The sequence below is a fragment of the Caretta caretta genome, chromosome 7 (genome assembly GCF_965140235.1).
Source record: "Caretta caretta isolate rCarCar2 chromosome 7, rCarCar1.hap1, whole genome shotgun sequence".
In the NCBI taxonomy this organism is placed as follows: Eukaryota; Metazoa; Chordata; order Testudines; family Cheloniidae; genus Caretta; species Caretta caretta.
Genome location: NC_134212.1, coordinates 53,149,481 through 53,170,077, shown reverse-complemented (window position 1 = coordinate 53,170,077; position 20,597 = coordinate 53,149,481). Strand labels below are relative to the sequence as shown.

Below are 20,597 nucleotides of genomic sequence, written 5' to 3'. Positions count from 1 at the left end.
GGCCTCACCAATGCCGAATAGAGGGGAATAATCACTTCCCTCGATCTCCTGGCAATGCTCCTACTGATACAGCCCAATATCCCGTTAGCCTTCTTGGCAACAAGGGCAGACTGTTGACTCGTATCCAGCTTCTCATCCACTCTAATCCCCAGGTCCTTTTCTACAGAACTGCCGCTTAGCCAGTTGGTCCCCAGCCTGTAGGAGTGCATGGGGTTCTTCCATCTCAAGTGCAGGTCACTTGTCCATGTTGAACCTCATCAGATTTCTTTTGGCCCAATCCTCCAATTTATCTAGGTCGCTCTGGACCCTATCCCTACTCTCCAGCATATCTACCTCTCCCCATAGCTCTCCTACCAATCCATCCCATCATCCAGGTCATTAATGAAGATCTGGAACAAAACCGGCCCCAGGACTGACCCCTGGGGCACTCTTCTTGATACCAGCTGCCAACTAGACATCGAGTTTGTTGAAAACTACCCGTTGAGCCCAATGATCTAGCCAGCTTTCTATCCACCTTATAGTCCATTCATCCAATCCATACTTCTTTAACTTGCTGGCAAGAATACTGTGGGAGACCGTATCAAAAGCTTTCATAAAGTCAAGGTATATCACATCCACTGCTTTCCCCATATCCACAGCGCCAGTTATCTCATCATAGAAGGCAATCAGGTTGGTCAGGCATGACTTGCCCTTGGTGAATCCATGTTGACTGTTCCTGATCACCTTCCTCTCCTCCAAGTGCTTCAAAATGCATTCCTTTAGGACCTACTCCATGATTTTGCCGGGTGAGACTGACCAGTCTGTAATTCCCCCAATTCTCCTTCCCTTTTTTAAAGATGGGCACTATATTTGCCTTTTTCCAATTGTCCGGGACCTCCCCTGCTCGCCACGAGTTTTCAAAGATAATGGCTAATTGCTCTGCAATCACATCAGCCAACTCCCTCAGCACCCTCGGATGCATTGTATCTGGCCCCATGGACTTGTGCATGTCCAGCTTTTCTAAATAGTCCTTAACCTGTTCTTTCATCACTGAGGGCTGCTTACCTCCTCCCCATACTGTGCTGCCCAGTGCAGCAGTCTGGAAGCTGACCTTGTCTGTGAAGACCAAGGCAAAAAAAGCATTGAGTACTTCAGCTTTTTCCACATCATCTGTCATTCGGTTGCCCCCCCATTCAGTAAGGGTCCCACACTTTCTCCAATCACCTTCTTGTTGCTAACATACCTGTAGAAACCCTTCTTGTTACCCTTCACATCCCTTGCTAGCTGTAACTCCAGTTATGCTTTGGCCTGCCTGATTACACCCCTGCATGCTCGAGCAATATCTTTATACTCCTCCCTAGTCATCTGTCCAAGTTTCCACTTCTTGTAAGCTTCTTTTTTGTGTTTAAACTCACTGAAGATTTCTCTGTTAAGCCAAGCTGGTCAAGTGCCCATATTTGCTATTCTTCCTGCACATCGGGATGATTTCTTTCTGCGCCCTCAATAAGGCTTCTTTAAAATACACCCAGCTCTCCTGGACTCCTTTCCCCTCATATTAGCCTCCATGGGGATCCTGCCCATCAGTTCCCTGTGGGAGTCAAAGTCTGCTTTTCTGAAGTCCAGGGTCCGTATTCTGCTGCTCTCCTTTCTTCCTTTTATCTGGATCCTGAACTTCACTGATGCCCAGGTTGCCACCCACTTCTACTTCCCCTACCAATTCTTCCCTGTTTGTGAACAGCAGGTCAAGAGGAGCATGGTGTGACAGGTTCGATCACAGAAACCCCCTGGGAGCTGCCACCTGATGTGCCAAGACTACTGCCCTTGTTTTCCTGCCCTGTCAGCTTAGGACTTCAGTGCCCTGCCTGGTTTGAGCCAGACCCGCTAGCCTGCTGGAAACCCAGACCCAGGTCTGAACCACGACCCCTAACAGCTGTACGCTTAACTGAAAGCAGCTTACAGAAGTGTTCCTGTCCTTAACACTCAGGTGCCCAACCTCCAATGGGGTCCAAACCCTAAATATATCCGTTTTACCCTGTATAAAGCTTATACAAGGTAAACTCATAAATTGTTTGCCTCCTATAACACTGATAGAGAGATATGCACAGCTGTTTGCCCCCCCCCCAAGTATTAATACATACTCTGGGTTAATTATTAAGTAAAAAGTGATTTTATTAAATACAGAAAGTAGGATTTAAGTAGTTCCAAGTAGTAACAGACAGAACAAAGTGAATTACCAAGCAAAATAAAATAAAACACGCAAGTCTATGTCTAATCAAACTGAATACAGATAAAAACCTCACCAGTTCCAGTAAGCTCTCTTTTACAGACTAGCTTCCTTCTAGTCTGGGTCCAGTAAGCACTCACACCCCCGGAGTTACTGTCCTTTGTTCCAGTTTCTTTCAGGTATCCTTGGGGTTGGAGAGGCTATCTCCTTAGCCAACTGAAGACAAAATGGAGGGGTCTCCCACGGGCTTAAATAGACTTTCTCTTGTGGGTGCAGACCCCCTCCTCTCGCCTATGCAAAGTCCAGCTCCAAGATGGAGTTCTGGAGTCACCTGGGCAAGTCACATGTCCATGCATGTCTCACAGTTTTTACAGGCAGAAGCCATTGCCCACATGGCACCTTGAATGTCTCGAGGAAGACTTCTTATGTGGATTGGAGCATTCCAAGATGCATTGTTCCTTCAGTGCTTCTTGATTGGGCACTTAACTTTGCGAATTCCTTTCTCCAGAAACTGACCAAATGCTCTACTAAGGTTATTCAGAAATCAAGCCAGTACACAGCCAGTATTCATAACTTCGAATACAAAAATGATACATGCATACAAATAGGATTAATAGATTCAGTAGATTATAACCTTTACACAGATGTATTACATGGCATATGTAGCATAGAACATATTTTAGTTATGTCAAATATTCATAAGCATATTTCCATAAAGCCTTATGGGGGGCACCATCACACATGGCCCTTAGTTGGTTCCTCCATCACTTGCACCAGGAAGTTGTCCCCAACACTTTCCAAAAATTTCCTGGATTGTCTGTGCACTGCTGAATTGCTCTCCCAGCAGATGTCAGGGCGATTGAAGTTCCCCATGAGAACCAGGGCCTGTGATCTGGAAACTTCTATTAGTTGTCCAAAGAAAGCCTTGTCTACCTCATCCTCCTGGTCTGGTGGTCTATAGCAGACTCCCACCACAACATCACCCTTGTTGCTCTTGCCTCTAAACTTAACCCAAAGACTCTCAACAGGCTTTTCTCCAGTTTCATACTGAAGCTCTGAGCAATCATTCCGCTCTCTTAATTCCAGTGCAACTCCTCCACCTTTTCTTCCCTGCCTGTCCTTCCTGAACAGTTTATACCCATCCATGACAGTGCTCCAGTCAAGTGAGTTACCCTACCATGTCTCTCTTATTCCAATCACATCATAGTTCCTTGACTGTGCCAGGACTTCCAATTCTTCCTGTTTGTTTCCCAGGCTTCTTGCTTTCATGTACAGGCACGTAAGATAACTAGCCGATTGCCCTTTCTCAGTATGAATCAGGTGGCCTCCCCTGTTGCACCATCCTCCTTGTATTTCCCCACTTACCTTACATACATATATATCCATATACACTACAAATATATATATATTTGTATATATAATAAATATATATATATTTGTAGTGTATATGGATATATATCTCATATCCATATTATTCATATGTATTAATTATCTGGGAGTGCCCCCAAGGTTCAATCATAAAAATACATTCCTCAATCAAAGTCCCGGGTCTAATATTCCCAGGCCCACTATAAGGGACTAATAACAATTGGAAAATAAAATCTGTCCATCAGTCGCATGAGGGAATGTGCAGACTAAGGGACACATGGGGCATGAATGTGTGGATGGGAAAGTAAGGGGGCCCCATAACAGTGTTTAGCTCACTGGACCACCTTCAGTCCATGCATTATACTTTTCCAGGACGATGGGTAAACATCCTCCCCATAAAAAGACAAAAAGCGGGGGAATGTAGTGGCAAGAGAGCCTGAGACATAAGCCCTTGTATCAGAGGCCTAGTATAAGGCAGGACCTGCCAACAGAATCTGGCAAGAACAGGGCTGATATTGCAAAAATACACATTCCTAAGAAGTGCTAAGCACAGAGTACTCATGCAAACACATCCCGATATCAAGTGATACCAGAACATCCCAAGGATGGTACAAAAACATTCCCCAAGAATAATAGGAACACACTGACCCCTCCTAAAAGATAAGGTTAGGATGACAGTACGTAATAGAGATGTTTTGATCGAACCATCATGTACAGATAATGTGATAACTAGCCACATCGGTGGCAGTAACTAACTATGTCAGAGAGGCAGTACTAACTGTTTGTACTGGGATATAAAGATGTATCTCAGAGGGAGTCTCTTTGTCTGGCCTAGGGAGGAACGGAAAGTCCCGCCATTCACTGAGCTGGTCCATTGTTATGGGCATACATGTTTTAGTGGTCCGGTAGAGTCTACAGGATACTAGTACCATGCTTCTTGACAGTAAACCTGGCTGGGTGCCTTCGTCCCTTAACAGTTCGCTCAAGGTCTACCATGCCAGCTGTCTGCACAGGACTGAGGCAGCACACAGAGGGAACACACACACAGCCAAACATCTAACAACATCTAAGCACATCTAGTAACAGGTGAAAGGGTTTTACATAAATGTATCTATCTATCTATCTAGGCCAGCCAGAGCCTCCTTTGCATTTCAACTTGTGATACTGATTCTAATTTACACTGAGGCCCCTTTACACCACTCTGAGAGTGCAGAGGGACTGTAGTGTAAATGAATCATAGCCTATATAGTCATTTCCACCAGTGCGATGTGGGTGTCAAACACTAGCAAATCTGTATGGAGATGATTTTCACCCACTTTGCATTGATGGAAATGGCGACACAACATACAGTGTGGTGGAATGAGTGCATGATTTGTATCTGGCATGTGGCCCCATGGATCCCATTCAGCTATGTTTCATTTGTTACCTAAAGCTCTGTCCACACTAAGATTTTTTTTCCCTACAGTTTCCCACTTTTGCTGCCACCAGTTGAGCTCTACCAGTGGAAGCAGCAGCAGGAGCACTAGTGTAGACAGGTTTCTGTCTGGCCCCCTGTGTTTCTAAGCTCAAAGAAGGGCTGCATGAAACTGTGGTTAAAATGCCTGCCCATGCCATGGTAGCACGGGAACATTTTGGAAAAAAAATTCTACCATAGAGCTAGTCCTAGGGTCTGATCCAAAGCCCACCACAGTCCTTCTGTGGACTTCAAAGAGCTTTAGATGAGACCTTGCAGCCCCCCCCCCCCCCCCCGCATCGCCAATGTATTGGTATTTTGGTTTTACAAAATCTTTTTTCTTTTAAAATATGTTGACCATTTGAATACAAAACCACGGTGGCAGGGTCATTTGTTGGACAGCAATGTGATTATATAAACATTCCCCTTCTCCCCCCGCCCCTCCAGAAAGTAGAGATGACAAGATCCGGTGCCCACAATTCAAGAAGGATGTTGATGAATTGGAGAGGTTTCAGAGAAGAGCCACGAGAATGATTAAAGGATTAGAAAATATGCCTTGTAGTGATAGACTCAAAGAGCTCAATTTATTTAGTTTAACACAGAGGAGGTTAAGGAATGGCTAGATTACAGTCTATAAGTATCTACATGGGGAACAAGTATTTAATAATGGGATTTTCCATCTAGCAGAGAGAGGTCTAACACAATCCAATGGCTGGAAATTAAAGCTAGATAAATTCAGACTGGAAATAAAGTGTACATTTTTAACAGTGAGGGTCATTAACTACTGGAACAATTTGCCAAGGGTCATGGTGGATTTTCCATCACTGACCATTTTTAACTTGAGATTGGATATTTTTCTAAGAACTCTGTTCTAGGTATTATGTGGGGCAGCTCTCTGGCCTGTGTTACTCAGGGGGTCCAGACGAGATGGTCACAAGGGTCCCTTCTGGCCTTGGAATCTCTACCTCTTAGGTCACCTCGTTCTCTTCCCTCCCGCACTGCCTGCCAGCTGGGGATGGGTCCTTATGCTATATTGCCCAGGCTTGTGCCTGTCTAGTTTTACTATCGCAGCGGATTGGGGTTTCCATTCCTACCATTGGGAGATTATCCCACAATCCAGTGGTTCTCCCTGCAGTTCAGTCCACATTTTCCTTTTCTCCTTCTCGTCACATTATTCCCAGCTGTACCCCCATGGGCCATGCTGGGCAAATCCTGAGTTAGGGCCAGCTCATCACCTCCACTTTTGGCCCAAGTCCTATTGAGATCAAGGAACAGATGCCCACTAATTTCACCAGGCCTTTGCTATGGAGGGGATGAATGATCAGATTCTGAAAGTGCATGGTGGGAGGCGAGCCAGATGTTTATATATATATGTACCAGTGCAGAAGGGATCCAGGTGTAAGTGTATAAACATAATATATATAATTACAGTGTATATGTATATGCACCAGTGCAGCTCCCTGTGAGTCCATTTACATGGGTCTTACTATTTTATGGTCTTAAGGGGCATTTCCAGCAAGGAATGTATGGGACAGACCTGAGTTTTCCTGAATCAAACCATAATTCTTATGTGTAGATGCTGTGTTCCATAGCCATGAAAATCAGCTTTTCTCTCCTCAGTTAACTCTGATTTCTTTGCCTTTGATGTACTATATTGAATTCCTTTACAGAATATTAATTTTGACTTTCTAATCATCCTATTAGCCTTTGAGGACTGATGCAGGAATGACTTCCAAAAGTCCTGTAACAATTTCAGACTACCCAATAAATGCCATGAGCTCTAATTCCATTGTGGTAAGACCATCCCAATCGCTTTCTATTTTCTCTCTACTGAAACATACAAAGTCAAAACAAATAGTTTCTGAGCAAAATGATCCAGGAGTAATTATTAATCCCCAGAGAGACAGATTGACTGGAGTAGATTTCTGGCTGCATTGTGATGGGGTGGGCATACTGGTCAGGGACCTTAAGATGAAGGAACTGGGAGAGGATACTTTAGTCTTTGATGTAGCAATGGGGGAACCTCCAGAAGATTGGAGCTCATGTTCACAGAAACTTCAAGGGAGCTACCCCATGGCTGAGGTTAGCCCCGCTATGCTCCTCTGAACTAGCTGAGTCTCTTGAGTGTCCAAACTCAAGCTGGAAATCTCCTGCCATCCATTAAGTTCTGTATTTCCTCCCTCCACTCTGTCTGGAAATGCCATGAAGAGCCTTTCTCCTGAGCTGCAAGCACACCAAGGCCTTTAGAGAACTCAGCAGTGCAGAGGGTGCACAGAAATGAACAAAAAATACGGGGAAAGAGTGAAATGGACCCTCTGGAAAAAGATTTGGGTCTAGCATTTTACTGAAAGCTCAGTAAAGTGGCAACATTCCTTATCCTAGGCAACCCATCTGTATTGCAGACTAGAATAGTAGCCCTACAGAGGACGAGTCCTGCACTTCTTGCACAGGCAGTATGCCCACTGCTTTCCTTAGGAGTTCTGAGTGTGTAAAAAATGCAAGATTGCAATGTAAATGCAAATATTTGTAGTGGGATTTCTTTCATGTTCCATCCAGTTGCGTGTACCTTGAGAGTCTCCAGACAAGCTGCATTTTCTTGAAAGTAATCTAGGGCATGGGAATGGCTCTCCAGTGGGGAGGTGGTGGGGGGAGGTGGAGAAGGAGCAATGCGGAAGAAAAGATGCACCTAGGTGGCAGTGTTCAGAATGGCTCTAAAGCTTGGGTGTGTGTGGATGTCGGGGTTGGGTCCAGGCCCATCTCTGTTCAGAAGCACTGGTCCCTCTGAAAGGCTGCTGCATTCTTAGAATTCATGTGACAGCTCAGACCCTCACCTAGTGTCAATCAGTGTAGCTCCCATGCAGTGACAATGGCCAGTGGTGCTGGAACATTTTTTAGTGTGGGGCTGCTGAAAGCCAGTGGTCCCCACGCTAAACTTTTTACCTCACCTCCTCCCTTACTCCTGTCTGTACCCTCCCCCACACCCCAGAGTTGGGGGCCAGGGCTCGGAGGGGGGAGAGGGGATGCAGACAAGGGCAAGGGGGCCAAGGCTGGGACCTCACGTGCGAGGCCGGGAGCAGAGCCTCCAGCGTGGGGCCGGCGGCAGCGGGGACCTCGCATGCTTCCAAGTGGCAGGCCATGAACAGAGCCCTGGGCACGGGGCCGGCAACAGCCAGGAGCTGAGTCCCCAGGCGCAGGGCCAAGAACAGAGCTCCAGGCGCAGGTCCTGCAGCCGGGAGTCAGGACCCAGGTGCGGGGCCAGCAGCACAGGACCCTGGGCGCAGGGTGGCAGGCAGGACCCCACACAAAAACTGGGGGTGCTTCAGCACCCCCCGCGCCCCCAGTTCCCGCACCTATGACAGTGGCGCACTTGAAGTGACTTCAGCTGCGCTGCATCAGTTTACACCAGCTGAGGATCTGGCCCACTCTTCTTTAGGAGGCAGCTGAGCTGTCATTTTCCCTGATCCTAAATGTCTCCAAGGGCCTTTCCAGAGATAATGGCAATGTCCTTTTTCATTAGGGTCTTTGGCCTAAAGGTCTGACACTTGTGCTTCTGTCCATGTCTTTTTCCCCTACAGGAATTCAATGCAATGCTGTTTGCCATCTGTGTCTCTAGCTGCATCTCATCTTTTCATCTCCTCCTCTAGTTGCCTATGCTAACCCTTGAATTTTTTTGCCATTCTGTTACCCTTTGCAGTACACATGCTGCTGCAATGCAATTGCATTGCTGTACTCTCCAATGTCCCCTGTTTAGAAAATCCTATTGTCTGAATCAAGTGGTGGTGGGTGGTTTTGTGCTTTGTTTGGTTTTCTGTGCCTCATTTTTTAATTTTTATTCTGACCGATGTAACTTCTGCTAAAATGTCTTCCTTATAATTTGCTTGGTGATCACACAGCCTTCTCACCATTCACTGAGAGCAGGACCAGATCTCACAGAGTCTGAAAAGAGCTATGTGGTAAGGCCACTGTTTCAATCAGATGCACAGTCATAGACAGACAGTAACGCCTTCATAGAATTTAAAGCTGCCAGCTGCTTTCTTAGTCACAAAAAAATCTAGATATCATTGTATTTGTAATGGAGAAATAGAATTTAGCATCTAGAAAAACTACCAGAGCCAACATGGAACTGGTATAATGGCATTGTCTGTAGTGGACTAGAGTTAAATGAGTAGTGCATGACTGGAGTGTGTGTTCTCGTATTCCAACTGTAGCGATTGCAATGGTGCCACTGCTGACTAATTGCAACCTCTTATGCTATTGTGTGTTTTTTTTAAACAAATCTTCCAACTAAGTTCCAAATTCTTCTGTATTGCCTGTTTTTCCATGCTTACACCTGGATCCCTTCTGCACTCCACTTCCTGGATATTTACCTGGATCTACAACTCTTTTGTTTGACTGGACTTATGTGCTGCATCTGGAATGTCCCATCTCTTCCTGTCTATTTTTCCCTCCCCCCCATTCCTTGTTGACTGTTCTATGGGTGTTCCGTGGATGTCAATGCTGCCTACCACGCAGGAAGCAGTTTGCAATGAGATCATAAACATTGCAGAAAAGTCTGTTCATTACTGCAGTGCTATTTCTCAACCTCTTGACTCTCGCCACACGGTGGCCTCTAATGACAATAAACCATCTCTAATCGTTTCTCAGCAACCTCAAGCACATCAACAAGGAGCCAGCCCTGACAGGAGTCAAACACCAGGAGACATGTAAGTGGCTCTGGTTGCCCTCTCTCCCGGGGCCTGGTTTGCATCTGTCATGTGCTGTTAAGTGTGGCATTATTTGGTGTTTTCTTTAAAACTCCAGGCCCTGGAGGCATGTGATTATGCAATAGTGTCAGCTTTCATTAAAAAAATAAGGAAGGAAGTTTCTAGCCCTCATCATTGCAGCGAAAAGCCTGAAAACAGGACCCCTGTGTTTATACAGCACCGGGCACAATATGCTGCTCGTACATGACTGGGGTGCCCTGATTTGGGGTTTTGGAATGCTTGGGATGGACAGTACTACATCTTCTCTTTCTGCAGCTTGAATCCTTGTTTCTTACACACAGATGGAGGGAAAAACTATGTCCCAAGTTTTTGGCCAGGGGGCCTGATTCTTCACTGCCTTGTGAAGTCATTTTCACCTGTGTAGAAGTGGGAGCACGAGCATCCTGAGTGGGTAATGCTTTGCACAGGGGTAAAAAACTACCCAAGGAGCAAAGCAAATTGGGCCCATCATACCAATGCATGGAGACAGAATGACGTGCTTGAGGAAGCTTGTAAAGTAATACAGTCCTTCAAAGCATAATGGAAATTAGCACAGGGTAAATGGTCAGTATATCGTACATACACAGGATCTGAATCAGCTTCCCAGCTGCTGCTCGAGAGATCTCACAGTTAAGAGTCACACTCCTGCATATACTTCCTACAGGGTGTAGGACTCATGACAGGAAGCCTCATGCCCAGCAGTGAGTGACTGCAGGATCAGCTCCTAAGATAGATGTTGCCCAGATAAAGAGGGACAAGGGCAAGAGAGGTGTGACACAAGGCAGATGGTGGGTGGGACATGGTTAATTAGAGTGGACAATTTGGTGCTAAATGCATAGAAAGTATCATTTCCTGGTGGGACTGCTAGTGCAGGGAATTAGACTCCATAACCTGCTACTTTCTCCTGAAGGTCTCTGGTTCAAATGCAGCCTAGATTGGTGCCTACCATCTGACTCATCAGAAATGAGTTGGTGGGTTCACAGTAGCTCCTAGGTGGCTAGTTGTTCACAGCACAATATAGCCGCTCTTACACTGGCATCAATAGGCCCTCTTTGGCAGTGTCCACAGAGAAACCAAGGACTGAATGGGCTTAGCGACTAATGCTGAAATTCCCAAAGCTGCCTAGGGCAGTGGTTCTCAACCTCTCCAGATGACTGTACCCCTTTCAGGAATCTGATTTTGTCTTGCATACCCCAAGTTTCACCTCATTTAAAACTACATGCTTCCAAAATCAGATATAAAAACACGAAAGTATCACAGCACACTAGTACCGAAACATTGCTGACTTTCTCATTTTTACCATACAATTATAAAATAAATCCATTGGAATATAAATATTGTACTTACAGTTCAGTGTGATACTTGAGCTTGTTTTTCCACTTGTGAGCCTTGTCTGAAGCTCGAGCCCCAGGTGGTGGGGCTGAAGCATGTAACTTAGCTTTGCGGGGACCCCTGTGGCGTGGGGCCCCAAGCAGTTGCCCTACTCACCATCCCCTAATGCCACCCCAGCATTTGCGATCCCATGACCACCGTGGCGGCTAGGATTGTCCTGGAATCTCCAGGAATTAAAGATTCGTCTTTAATTAAAGATTATATCATGAGATGAAATCTCCAGGAATTCATCCAGCCAAAGTTGGCAACCCTATGGGGGCTGCCACCCCAAGGTTGAGAAACACTGTTCTAGATGAGTTGAGTACCCCCTGGAAGACCTCTGCGTACCCTAGGGGTACACGTACTCCTGGTTGAGAACCACTGGCCTAGGGCATTTAAACACATAACTTCCATTAATATCAATGGGGATTGTGTATCTAAATCCCCTAGATGGCTTTGAAACTCTCAGCCAAAACTACTCTCTAACTCCTTGATAAACATTTGTGATTGAAGTCCATTGGTGGGGCAGCATCAAAGGAGCTTGTGCTTCCCACCAGCCTAGTCTCTGGAGAACTTGAGGACTAGAGTCTCCAGGGCTGGACATTTGGCACCTATCACCAGCACCGATTTCACTCCCAAGGAGAGGCAGGGCTGAGCCACAGGGCTGGAAACTGGAGCCAAACTTCACTCAAAGCTCCGGGGGTTGCTCAGAGCTATGGGCTTGGATCAGCTTCATCTCCAAACCCACAGGCTCCATCTTGGTTGCAGTGGAGGCGCATGTGTGTATCTCAGCAGAATTTGGTCCCTGATTTCTCCTGTCTATACTCTTCTTCAAACAGTTGCTGTGTACAAAGCGAACCTTTCTCAAAGGCATTTCAGTGAGGCACCAGGACACTCGGTGTGCAATGGAATATGACTAGAGGCCTGGGCAAGCAAATGAACTCCCATTCTGCCCAGGGCAGAAGTGGATATACCCAGAATTTGGAGGAGGTGGGGAATGGTGGAGTCTTGGTTCTACCAGCAGTACTCCCTGGGAGTAAGGACGGAACAAAGAGGAAGTTGTGGCTTCCTAATCCCAGTTCCTTCTTTGGGATGCTCCTTGCAGTGCAGCTGTACCATTGTTCCTTCAAGGGGACTGTGTTCGCGTGACAATGCCTAGCCCTGCTTTAGCAGCACAGGTTGTTTACAATTGTTTTTGGACTCCACAATAGGACTTACAATAAACATGTGGTAGCTTTTCAAAATGCAGTGTGTATTGGACATGACTGGATGTCCGCAGAATTCACTGAATAATTTGTAACATCTCTCTCCCTCTCTTGGCTTTTAGACTTAGCTACCAAGCCCTGTACAGCTATATTCCCCAGAACGACGATGAGCTGGAGCTAAGGGATGGAGATATTGTAGATGTCATGGAGAAATGCGACGATGGCTGGTTTGTGGGTGAGTGCATCCTATGTTTATTTTATTATTAATTATTATTATTATTATTATAGGCAGTAAAAAATGCGAAATAGTGGAAAATGTCAAAATTTGGAAATTGCTTCAAAATGGAGCAATGTTTTGGGGTTTTTTCCCAAAATTTGTCATGAAATATTTTTGAAACATTTTTAATTTCCTCTCTTTCCATATTTTTTCCACTGAGAACAATACAGGAATGATATCCAGGCAGATGGATTTTTCCCACCAACTTTTTCATTTTCTTCATTTTTCCTCTTGCTACTCTGTAACTTTTCAAAACTTCCCCAGTTTTGGAAAGGTGGCATACTTACAGAATTTCAGTTTTTCTTTGGCCACTCTAGAATTTTTCCAAAGTTGAGGAATCTTTGACATGTTACAGAGAGTGGAGAAAGGAAAATTGGTGGCGGGGGGAAGGGGAGAGGAAGAAATATGTGGAGGGGAGACAAACATAAAATAAATAAATAAAATAGCCCTACAGTCCAGAAAATCAAATTTCCAAAATTCAAAATTTCTATTTTTTAAAGACAGCAGAAAATTTTAAACCAAAAAAAAAAGAGCTTTTGGCAAAATTAAGTTTCCCAAAAGGGCCATTCTTCATCAAAAAGTCTCGAAGGAAGAAAATCGGCCGTCTCTAATTGTACTGCCGCACTGATTCAGTGCTGCAGGGCTGCACTGCACTTCATACACACTTCCCCTGGCTCAGGGAACTTGCTCTGAACAAGCCAAGTCACAGGGGATGGGCTGAGCAGGAAAAGGGTGTTAGAGGGGGGATTGCTGAGAGAAGCAGATTTTAACGAATGATTTGAAGGAAAGGGTTTGGTAGACGAGCAGCGGAGTAGCCGGTGATTATGACTCTCATTTAAGCAGAAAAAAGGAATACACCAATGCACTGCCCATTTCCAAAAGGGATGGTAGCTGGCATGCCTGGTAGCAGCCTCAGCAGAGATGCCAAGAGCTGAATGGGTCACAGACCAAGGGTATGTGCATGCATCAAGCTGGGGTGTGCTTGGCAGTTTGAGGACACATACCTGCCAAGCTCTCACTGAGCAAGCGTGCTAGAAATGGAGTGCAGCGCAGCAGCACGAGTGGGGGGAGAAGCTAGCAGCTGAGTGCGTTCCTAGCTTCCCTGGTGGAGAGACACTCAAGACAGCCGTGTACTATATCTAGGAGAGCTAGCCATGGTTATGTCTCCTCCTCCTCACTCAAGTGTTGACATACCCTGAGAGGCTTGAGAGCCCCTCTCTTGTAACAGGGCTTCCCTCCAGAGCAGGGCTGAGGCACACTATGAAACCTGTGTGTGCCCAGGCCAGATTTTCCAAAGAGCTAAGTATGCTGGGTGCTGAATTCTTTTGTAAGTTTGACCACAAGCAATGCAATGGGAGATGAGCTCTTTGGACTGCAGGCCCATCTGTGGGTGCAAAGCACATGGAAGCCTGGCCCGATTGTGTTCTGAGGCCACAGGCCCAGATTGTGCTCTCCATCGCACCTGGGCAAATCACTCCATTGATTTCAGCTGATTTAAATGGATGTAGCAAAGATCAGAGTCTGGCCCGTAGGCTACAGCCCTGTCAATCCAGCACTAACAATTGCTGTATTAAAATTAAAAAACAAAATGAGTGCAGTTAGTGACAAAAGTGTTTCAGTTAATTCTATTCAGGAACAACAGAATTTTTGACCAGGACCCCTCTTCTCCTGCATTGCCAAGAACAATGATTTGTACCCAGTCTGGCTTACAAACAAAGCAGGCTGCTCTTTCCATTTCCAAACCCAGTGACCTTCCCCTGTAGCTCCATCTTATTCAATTGCGTTCTCATTTTCTTTCCCAACAGGTACGTCTCGGAGAACAAGACAGTTTGGCACTTTCCCAGGCAACTACGTGAAACTGCTGTACCTCTAAAACAATCATGCGCCTGCAATGCTGATTAATATGCTTTGTTATCAGACAACATTTAAGTAGCAAAGACCTTTGAAATCAGACAATTTATTAATGTAATAAACAGAAGATGAGAAGTGGAATGGGATGTGGTTATGTGGTACAGTTCTGGGTTGAATGTGCAGGTCTGGGTCTGAGTGACGCTGGGCTTACTGTTCTTGTTTGCTGAAGGAAAGAGACAAAGTTTCTAGTTTACAATGCTGCCTTTGTGTTATTTGCCCCTCCTCCCCAAGAGTTCTGAGGACAGAGCTTAGTTTTCATTCTTTTCATTGAGACAGAGTTGGGGGAAGCAGCAGAATAGAGTGTGTGATAGGTTTTGCTTGTGTGAGAGAAAAAGCAATGGGAACTGTGATGCATTGGAGCAACATGCAGCTCTGCAGCTGCTCCCTCTCTATAATGGGGGGGGGGCTTTCTCTGAGATTACCCCCATCTGCAAGGTAATTTTCACTCTGCCTCCCACTTTCATTCTCAATTCTTTCTTTGTGATGTGCACCGTAACATACATGGCTGGCAGAGAACGGCTTTATGTGGTTAGACTAAGTAGCACTCTATCAAATGGGGAGGGGCTTTGAACTGACAGTTTAATCCAGAGCAATCAGCCAAAAAAATACCCTCAACTTTGGTAATATTCTGCTTCATAATATCCACCCCTGCAGGTTTTTCTGTGTGTGTATATGGGTGAGCGTATTGTGTGCATAGAAACGAACAGGGTTCCATGAGGAATCAACCCAGATTTTATAAAAATGGAACACAAATAATGGAGAATGTAGGGGGCACAGATCCTGTTTGCAAATCCCATGGCTGTTTCCCCCCTAAATGTTGTGCTAAATAACTACACACATTTTGAAGTGTACTCTTTGCAATAAAGACTTTATTTTTTCCTGGTATTCTATCGTAGACATTCAGATAGATGCTAGCAAAATATTACTGAGCTTGCTTTTTTTTTGGTGGTGGTGGTTCTTGATTAAACACACACATTTTGGCTGCCTCCTAATGAAACTAGCAAGACAAACCAATTTGTAAAGCTGTGTTTATACAGCTACTACCAGCTGCATATATTTGTACTTTTTTGAAAAAACACAGCTTGCCCACATACTTGCCTGTAAGTCAAAAATTAATGCTCTTTTTGATAGAAATTCTATTTCAAAAAGAAAAAAGTCTAGATAAAACCAGTTGCATCAGACTGCTTCCTACATTGCCAGTACAAATAGCAAAAGTTTAAATTGCTATTTTGGCATCAGCCATATTTAATAATAGAAAATGCCTATTTTTATGCCGATGCTTTTATACAAACTGATTAACAGTAACTGCAACTAACTGACTGTTAGCATGACTTGCAATACGTTTTGATAAATTAGCCATACTCCTGGGTTTAAAAACACTTATCTTTCGCTGAGATCAATGGAAGAGAAGACTCAAAGTGCTTCGGAAGTATGATTGTAAATATGTATATTTAACTTTGTACAGACAATGTACTTACCTTGTATAGAAAAAAATAATTTAAACAAAATGAATGGAAGGAGGAAAAAAGGCAGTTATGAAAGGTTGTTCTTTTTTCATTTTTATTTAAATGAAGGAATTCTATGTAAGCTCACATGAAGAGTGTTAGCACAAAATATCCACTCTAAACCAGATACAAATACAACACAAAGCACCATTATATTTTTGTGCAGGAGTGGGGGTAACTTCAATCCTTATCTTATTTATGGTTTTTGATTTTCTGCTTTTGAGTTGCATTCTTGTTATCTGCGGCAATGTTTAGACCTTTTGCTAGGACTGGATCACACCTAATTAATCTAGCCAACAAAGTAACGTGATGATATTGACTGTCTATAACCAACTCATTTAAAGGTTTATTTTTGTTGCTGTTGCCATTTTTAGTTATATACACACACAAACACACACAAACCGCAATTTATTTTTGTGTTGATTTTGGTTCCGTATTGCAGTGGATGATGATTTGACAATAAATTGAAGGGCTGAATTATTCCTTTGGTCCTAGTCCAAGTTATTTACTGAAGTTTGTTGGGAGTTGTTGTGTGGCCATTGACTGTCAAAAGGAATTTTGGCCTTTTGAAAATGAGCCTTAGGCTCTTCAGTCAGGCGCTGTGATGCTCAGCGCTGCAATGCCTTGAAACATCTGGGCCTAAGTGCCATGCCGACTCAGGGCCTCTGCCCAGGGGTAGACCCTTGTGCTCCGACAAAGCCCTGCTAGGGGATATGTCTCTAATGCCCACAGCAGGGAGCCACCCAGAGCTCGTGGGGCTGTACCAGAGCTCTGCAGGCAGCCCTTTGAAGTTGTGGCTCGGGCTGGATCTTGGGCTCTGACACTCCACCCCTCTTTCCCCCAGTCCCTAAGCTTTAGAGGCTGAGCTGCAACTTCACAGTGCTGGCTACAGAGCTATTGTTAGAGCACAAGTGTAAGCCCCACTCTGCCGACCCACCTGGGCTGTGTAGATGTACCCCAAGTGTGGGCGGATGTCTGCCCAGGACATTCAGCTGCAAGATCAGAGCCCCAGGCTGAGAACACCAGCTGCAGCACCAGTGGCAAAGGCTCACTTGCTAAATGACCACCTAAGTAGCTCAAAGGGTTTTAAGTGCTGGGCTGATGTGAATAAAGGGCTCTGTCATATCATCAGGTTTTAAGCAGAAATCCCCATGGGACTCAAGGAAGGGTTCTACCAAAGAACAAATGACACAATGTGGGGAATCATTGGGCCACAGAAGGCAGAGGTGAAACTAGATCCAAGCATCACAGAGTCCAGCCACTGAAAAGCAGGGTATAGGGAGGTTTGCATGGATTAAGGCTACAGGGGGACAGCTCCATCCATTTCAGGGCCCCTCCCACTTGGTCCTTTAGCATAGACTCTCCCCTCCCCAGACAGCCCCTTGGGCTCTGCCTAACGTGCCCCCATGACCATGTCTTGTTTTCTCCTCAATCAGCACTGCTCCTACCAAGCTTGGTAGCCCCACTCCCCCAAAGCAGATTGGCAGCAGTCAGCTGCACACTGCTGCTTACTTCTCTGCCTCGGATTCTCTGCTGCAACCAGCTGTGGGCAAAGATACCAGTAACCCGATGATCTGGCCTTAAAGGTGACCTGCAAAGGACAGAAAATGCTTGGGTTTGTGCCCTTTATTGATGGATAAAGCAGGCCTGAAAGGCTTTGGGTTGGGTTTCTTTATTTTTTTTCTGCTTGTTTTTTACATTAAAAATTCTCGTCGTCTTTACAGTTGAACGCTGCAGCAGACTGGAGAACTGCTGCAATTGTGTGATCCCAAGAGACTGAATGCAATTGAGAGGAGATGGGCCTGTTAGTCAGTTCGCTTAAACTTTGTTTTTTGTTTCACACCTGTTTTAACTCCCGTGGCTACGGAACATTTGGAGGAAATGATGTCTTGGCTAAAGATGGAGCCCCTGCCCTCACATTAAAGGGATAACAGCTCTCTATACAGGCTGGAGACCCCACCCCCTAAAGCCTCCAGCAAAACTAGGAAAGACCAGACTTTCCACCTTTGGTATGTTGAAAGTAAGAAACAAAGCTGAGCTTGTTTTGTGGGGGAGGGGAGGAAGGACCCCTTTTAGGACTTCCATAATATACAATAAAGAAATATAAAAGGGCATAAACCTTATTTAAAAATAGCCCCTTGCCAATCACTTTTAGACCACCTCTTCTCAGCAGATATTTTAATGGTTTGGCTTATGTGTTTAAACAGAAGTTCCCTCTACGGGACAGAATTGTAACTGCTCAACTGTGTCTCGTAAGCGCTACACTTCTAGCAGTTAATGGAGATTCTCCTTAAGTGGTAGTGGCCTGTCCTCTTGAAGCAGAAGAATCTGAGTTCCATGCCCACTGCTCCCACACAGTTCTGTTGGCCAAGATGTGAAGCAGAGCACCAATGGGTGAGTGCTAGGTGGCTAAGGGGGGTGCTGATAAGACTCTCACCTCTCATCAAAAGCCCAAGAAGAAGTAACACGGACTGAGTAGTTGCCAGAAAGTTCAGGCACAAACTTGAAAACCAGTGACAAAACCTGGCATCTTAATTGAGTACCTGTTCTGTCACCCCACTGCCCCTGGGCAGGATGTTGCAGTAACACCAGACTAGTCACTTGCAGAGATGCAGCTTTAATGGCATGCACGCTGGCACCTGCCAGACGTGTACAATTGCAGACCAAAGAAAAGAAGAGAACCACCCCAGGGGCGGCAGGTTTGTAGAAATTTTGGTGGTGCCCAGAACACCCAGAACCCTCCCCCCCACTGCAAACTCCACACACACACACACCTGCCTAAGGCTCTGGGAGGGAGTTTGGGTGGGGGAGGGTGTCTGGGGTTCAGGCAATTGGGGTGCAGATGCAGGCTCTGGGAGGGAGTTTGGGTGCAGAAGGGGTGAGAGGTCAGGCTGGGAGGGAGTTTGGTGGGGGACGGGCTCTGGGGTGCAGGCTCTGGGCTGGGGCAGGGGATTGGGTGCAGGCTCTGGAAGGGAATTTGGATGCAGAAGGGGTGAGAGGTCAGGCTGTGGGAGGGAGTTTGGGTGGGGGAGGGGGTCTGGAGTGCAGGCTCTGGGAACAAGTTTGGATGTTGGGTGCAGGCTCTGGGCAGGGGTGCAGGCGAGGGTGGGTGTGCAGGCTCTGGGAGGGAGTTTGGGGGTGAGGGGGTGCAGGAGGAAATTTGGGGGCCGAAAGGTGTGTTTGCGGAAGGGGTGTGGGTGCAGGCTCTGTAAGTGGATGGGGGGGGTCTATGCTTACCTGGGGTACCCCCTCCGGCAGCGGCTCCCAGGCAGGGCAGGCCAGGGGGTCTCCTCACACTGCTGTCTCCAGGCACCGCCCCTGCAGCTTCCCATTGGCTGCAGGGGCAGCGCGCAGCGGCACAACCCCCTCACACGGGCTGCGAGGCCCTGCCGGCAGCCACGTGGAACGAGTGCGGAGGAAGCCGCTCAGCCCCGTTGCGCTGCTGGGTGGCGATGGGAGCCTCTGGGCTGTTTTAAATCACCTGGGGGCAGCAGGTGGGGCCAGGGGAAGCATGGGGGGAGGTGGGAAACTTTGCTGGAGCCGGGCCCCTGGGACAGGAATATTCCTGGTGCCTGGGCACCACGGGCCCATAGAACTCGCCGCCCATGCCACCCACAGGTCAAGCCTGCAGTGGCTGAATCTGTGAGGCCCCAGTATTGGAAAAGGTTCCTGACAAAGTTGAACCATATGTTACCACAATGATGATGGACTCTGAAAGAGAGAACAGCCTGGCTGTGAGATCTGAGAGCTTGTTGGGGCTACTTCCCGCCTACAGCTGTGCATGCGCAACTCTCCTTGATGGCCAAAACCTCTCGACAGCACCCAGTCTGAATAGCGGGGCAGGGTTCCTTCCAGGCAACTGGCTGGTGGAATTTACAGAAATCCTTCCGCTGCCTTCAGTGGGCACTGGCTCAGAGAGCCAGCCGCATGGGGGGAGAGAATGCTGCTTTCCCTGCTGAAGCAGTCAGAGCTCAGGCTGGAGCAATTAAACAGGTCCTTTAACGGGCCAGCTGTGTGGATGGCTAATTGCAGTGTAGACATCCCCCTAGGCTCCTTGCCATTACTCATTTAGTGACACCGTGCATTGCAGGTCTTAGGTACAACCACTAGGGGTCAAGCTTTTACATCTGGAGGGGACCGACACCACTTTAGAGGTAACCTAGTCCTGGTTGCTCTGATTCTGACCTGCAGGAGCAAAAAGCTTACTTTGCAAAAGCAGCCACTAGCCCTTGGCTGTGCAGGCTGCTGACGACTTTTAGCACCACAGCACAAAGCGAGGCTTGGTCCTGTTTGGGCCGCTAGGCGTTAATACAAATCATAATGTGGAGATTTAGTGGCTTCATTTCCAAGTGCCAGGCACTCAAACTGCTCAGCTGCCTTACTTGGTCCTCAGCGCTGTAGTACCTCAGCACCGCCCAATCGTCAATGGAGTTTATCCTCACGACCCCTCCATCCCTGGTGAGGCATGGGCTGGACTAAGAGACTTGCCCACGGCTACACAGGATGGTCTCCTGAGTCCCACATCCAATGTACCATCCTTCCTTCTGACGTTGTTGTTCTTG

The 20,597-nt window shown here is 46.4% G+C and overlaps 1 protein-coding gene across 34 annotated transcripts in view; it reads left to right on the top strand.

Moving 5' to 3' along the window:
• The window catches only part of SORBS1 (sorbin and SH3 domain containing 1), a 111,145-nt gene extending 94,630 nt beyond the window's left edge, over positions 1-16,515 (top strand). For 20 of the 34 annotated variants that reach the window (XM_048856339.2, XM_075130670.1, XM_075130684.1 and 17 more), the window contains 3 exons: positions 9,669-9,727; positions 12,465-12,577; positions 14,425-16,515. In XM_048856339.2, coding sequence (XP_048712296.1) covers positions 9,669-9,727; positions 12,465-12,577; positions 14,425-14,492 — 240 coding nt within the window. In that variant the 3' untranslated portion in view covers positions 14,493-16,515. Of the gene's footprint in view, positions 1-6,728; positions 6,819-8,917; positions 8,978-9,536; positions 9,728-12,464; positions 12,578-14,424 lie in introns of all 34 variants that reach the window. The other 14 variants (XM_048856337.2, XM_075130667.1, XM_075130666.1 and 11 more) reach the window with 4 other exon arrangements.
• Positions 16,516-20,597: the final 4,082 nt, after the last annotated feature.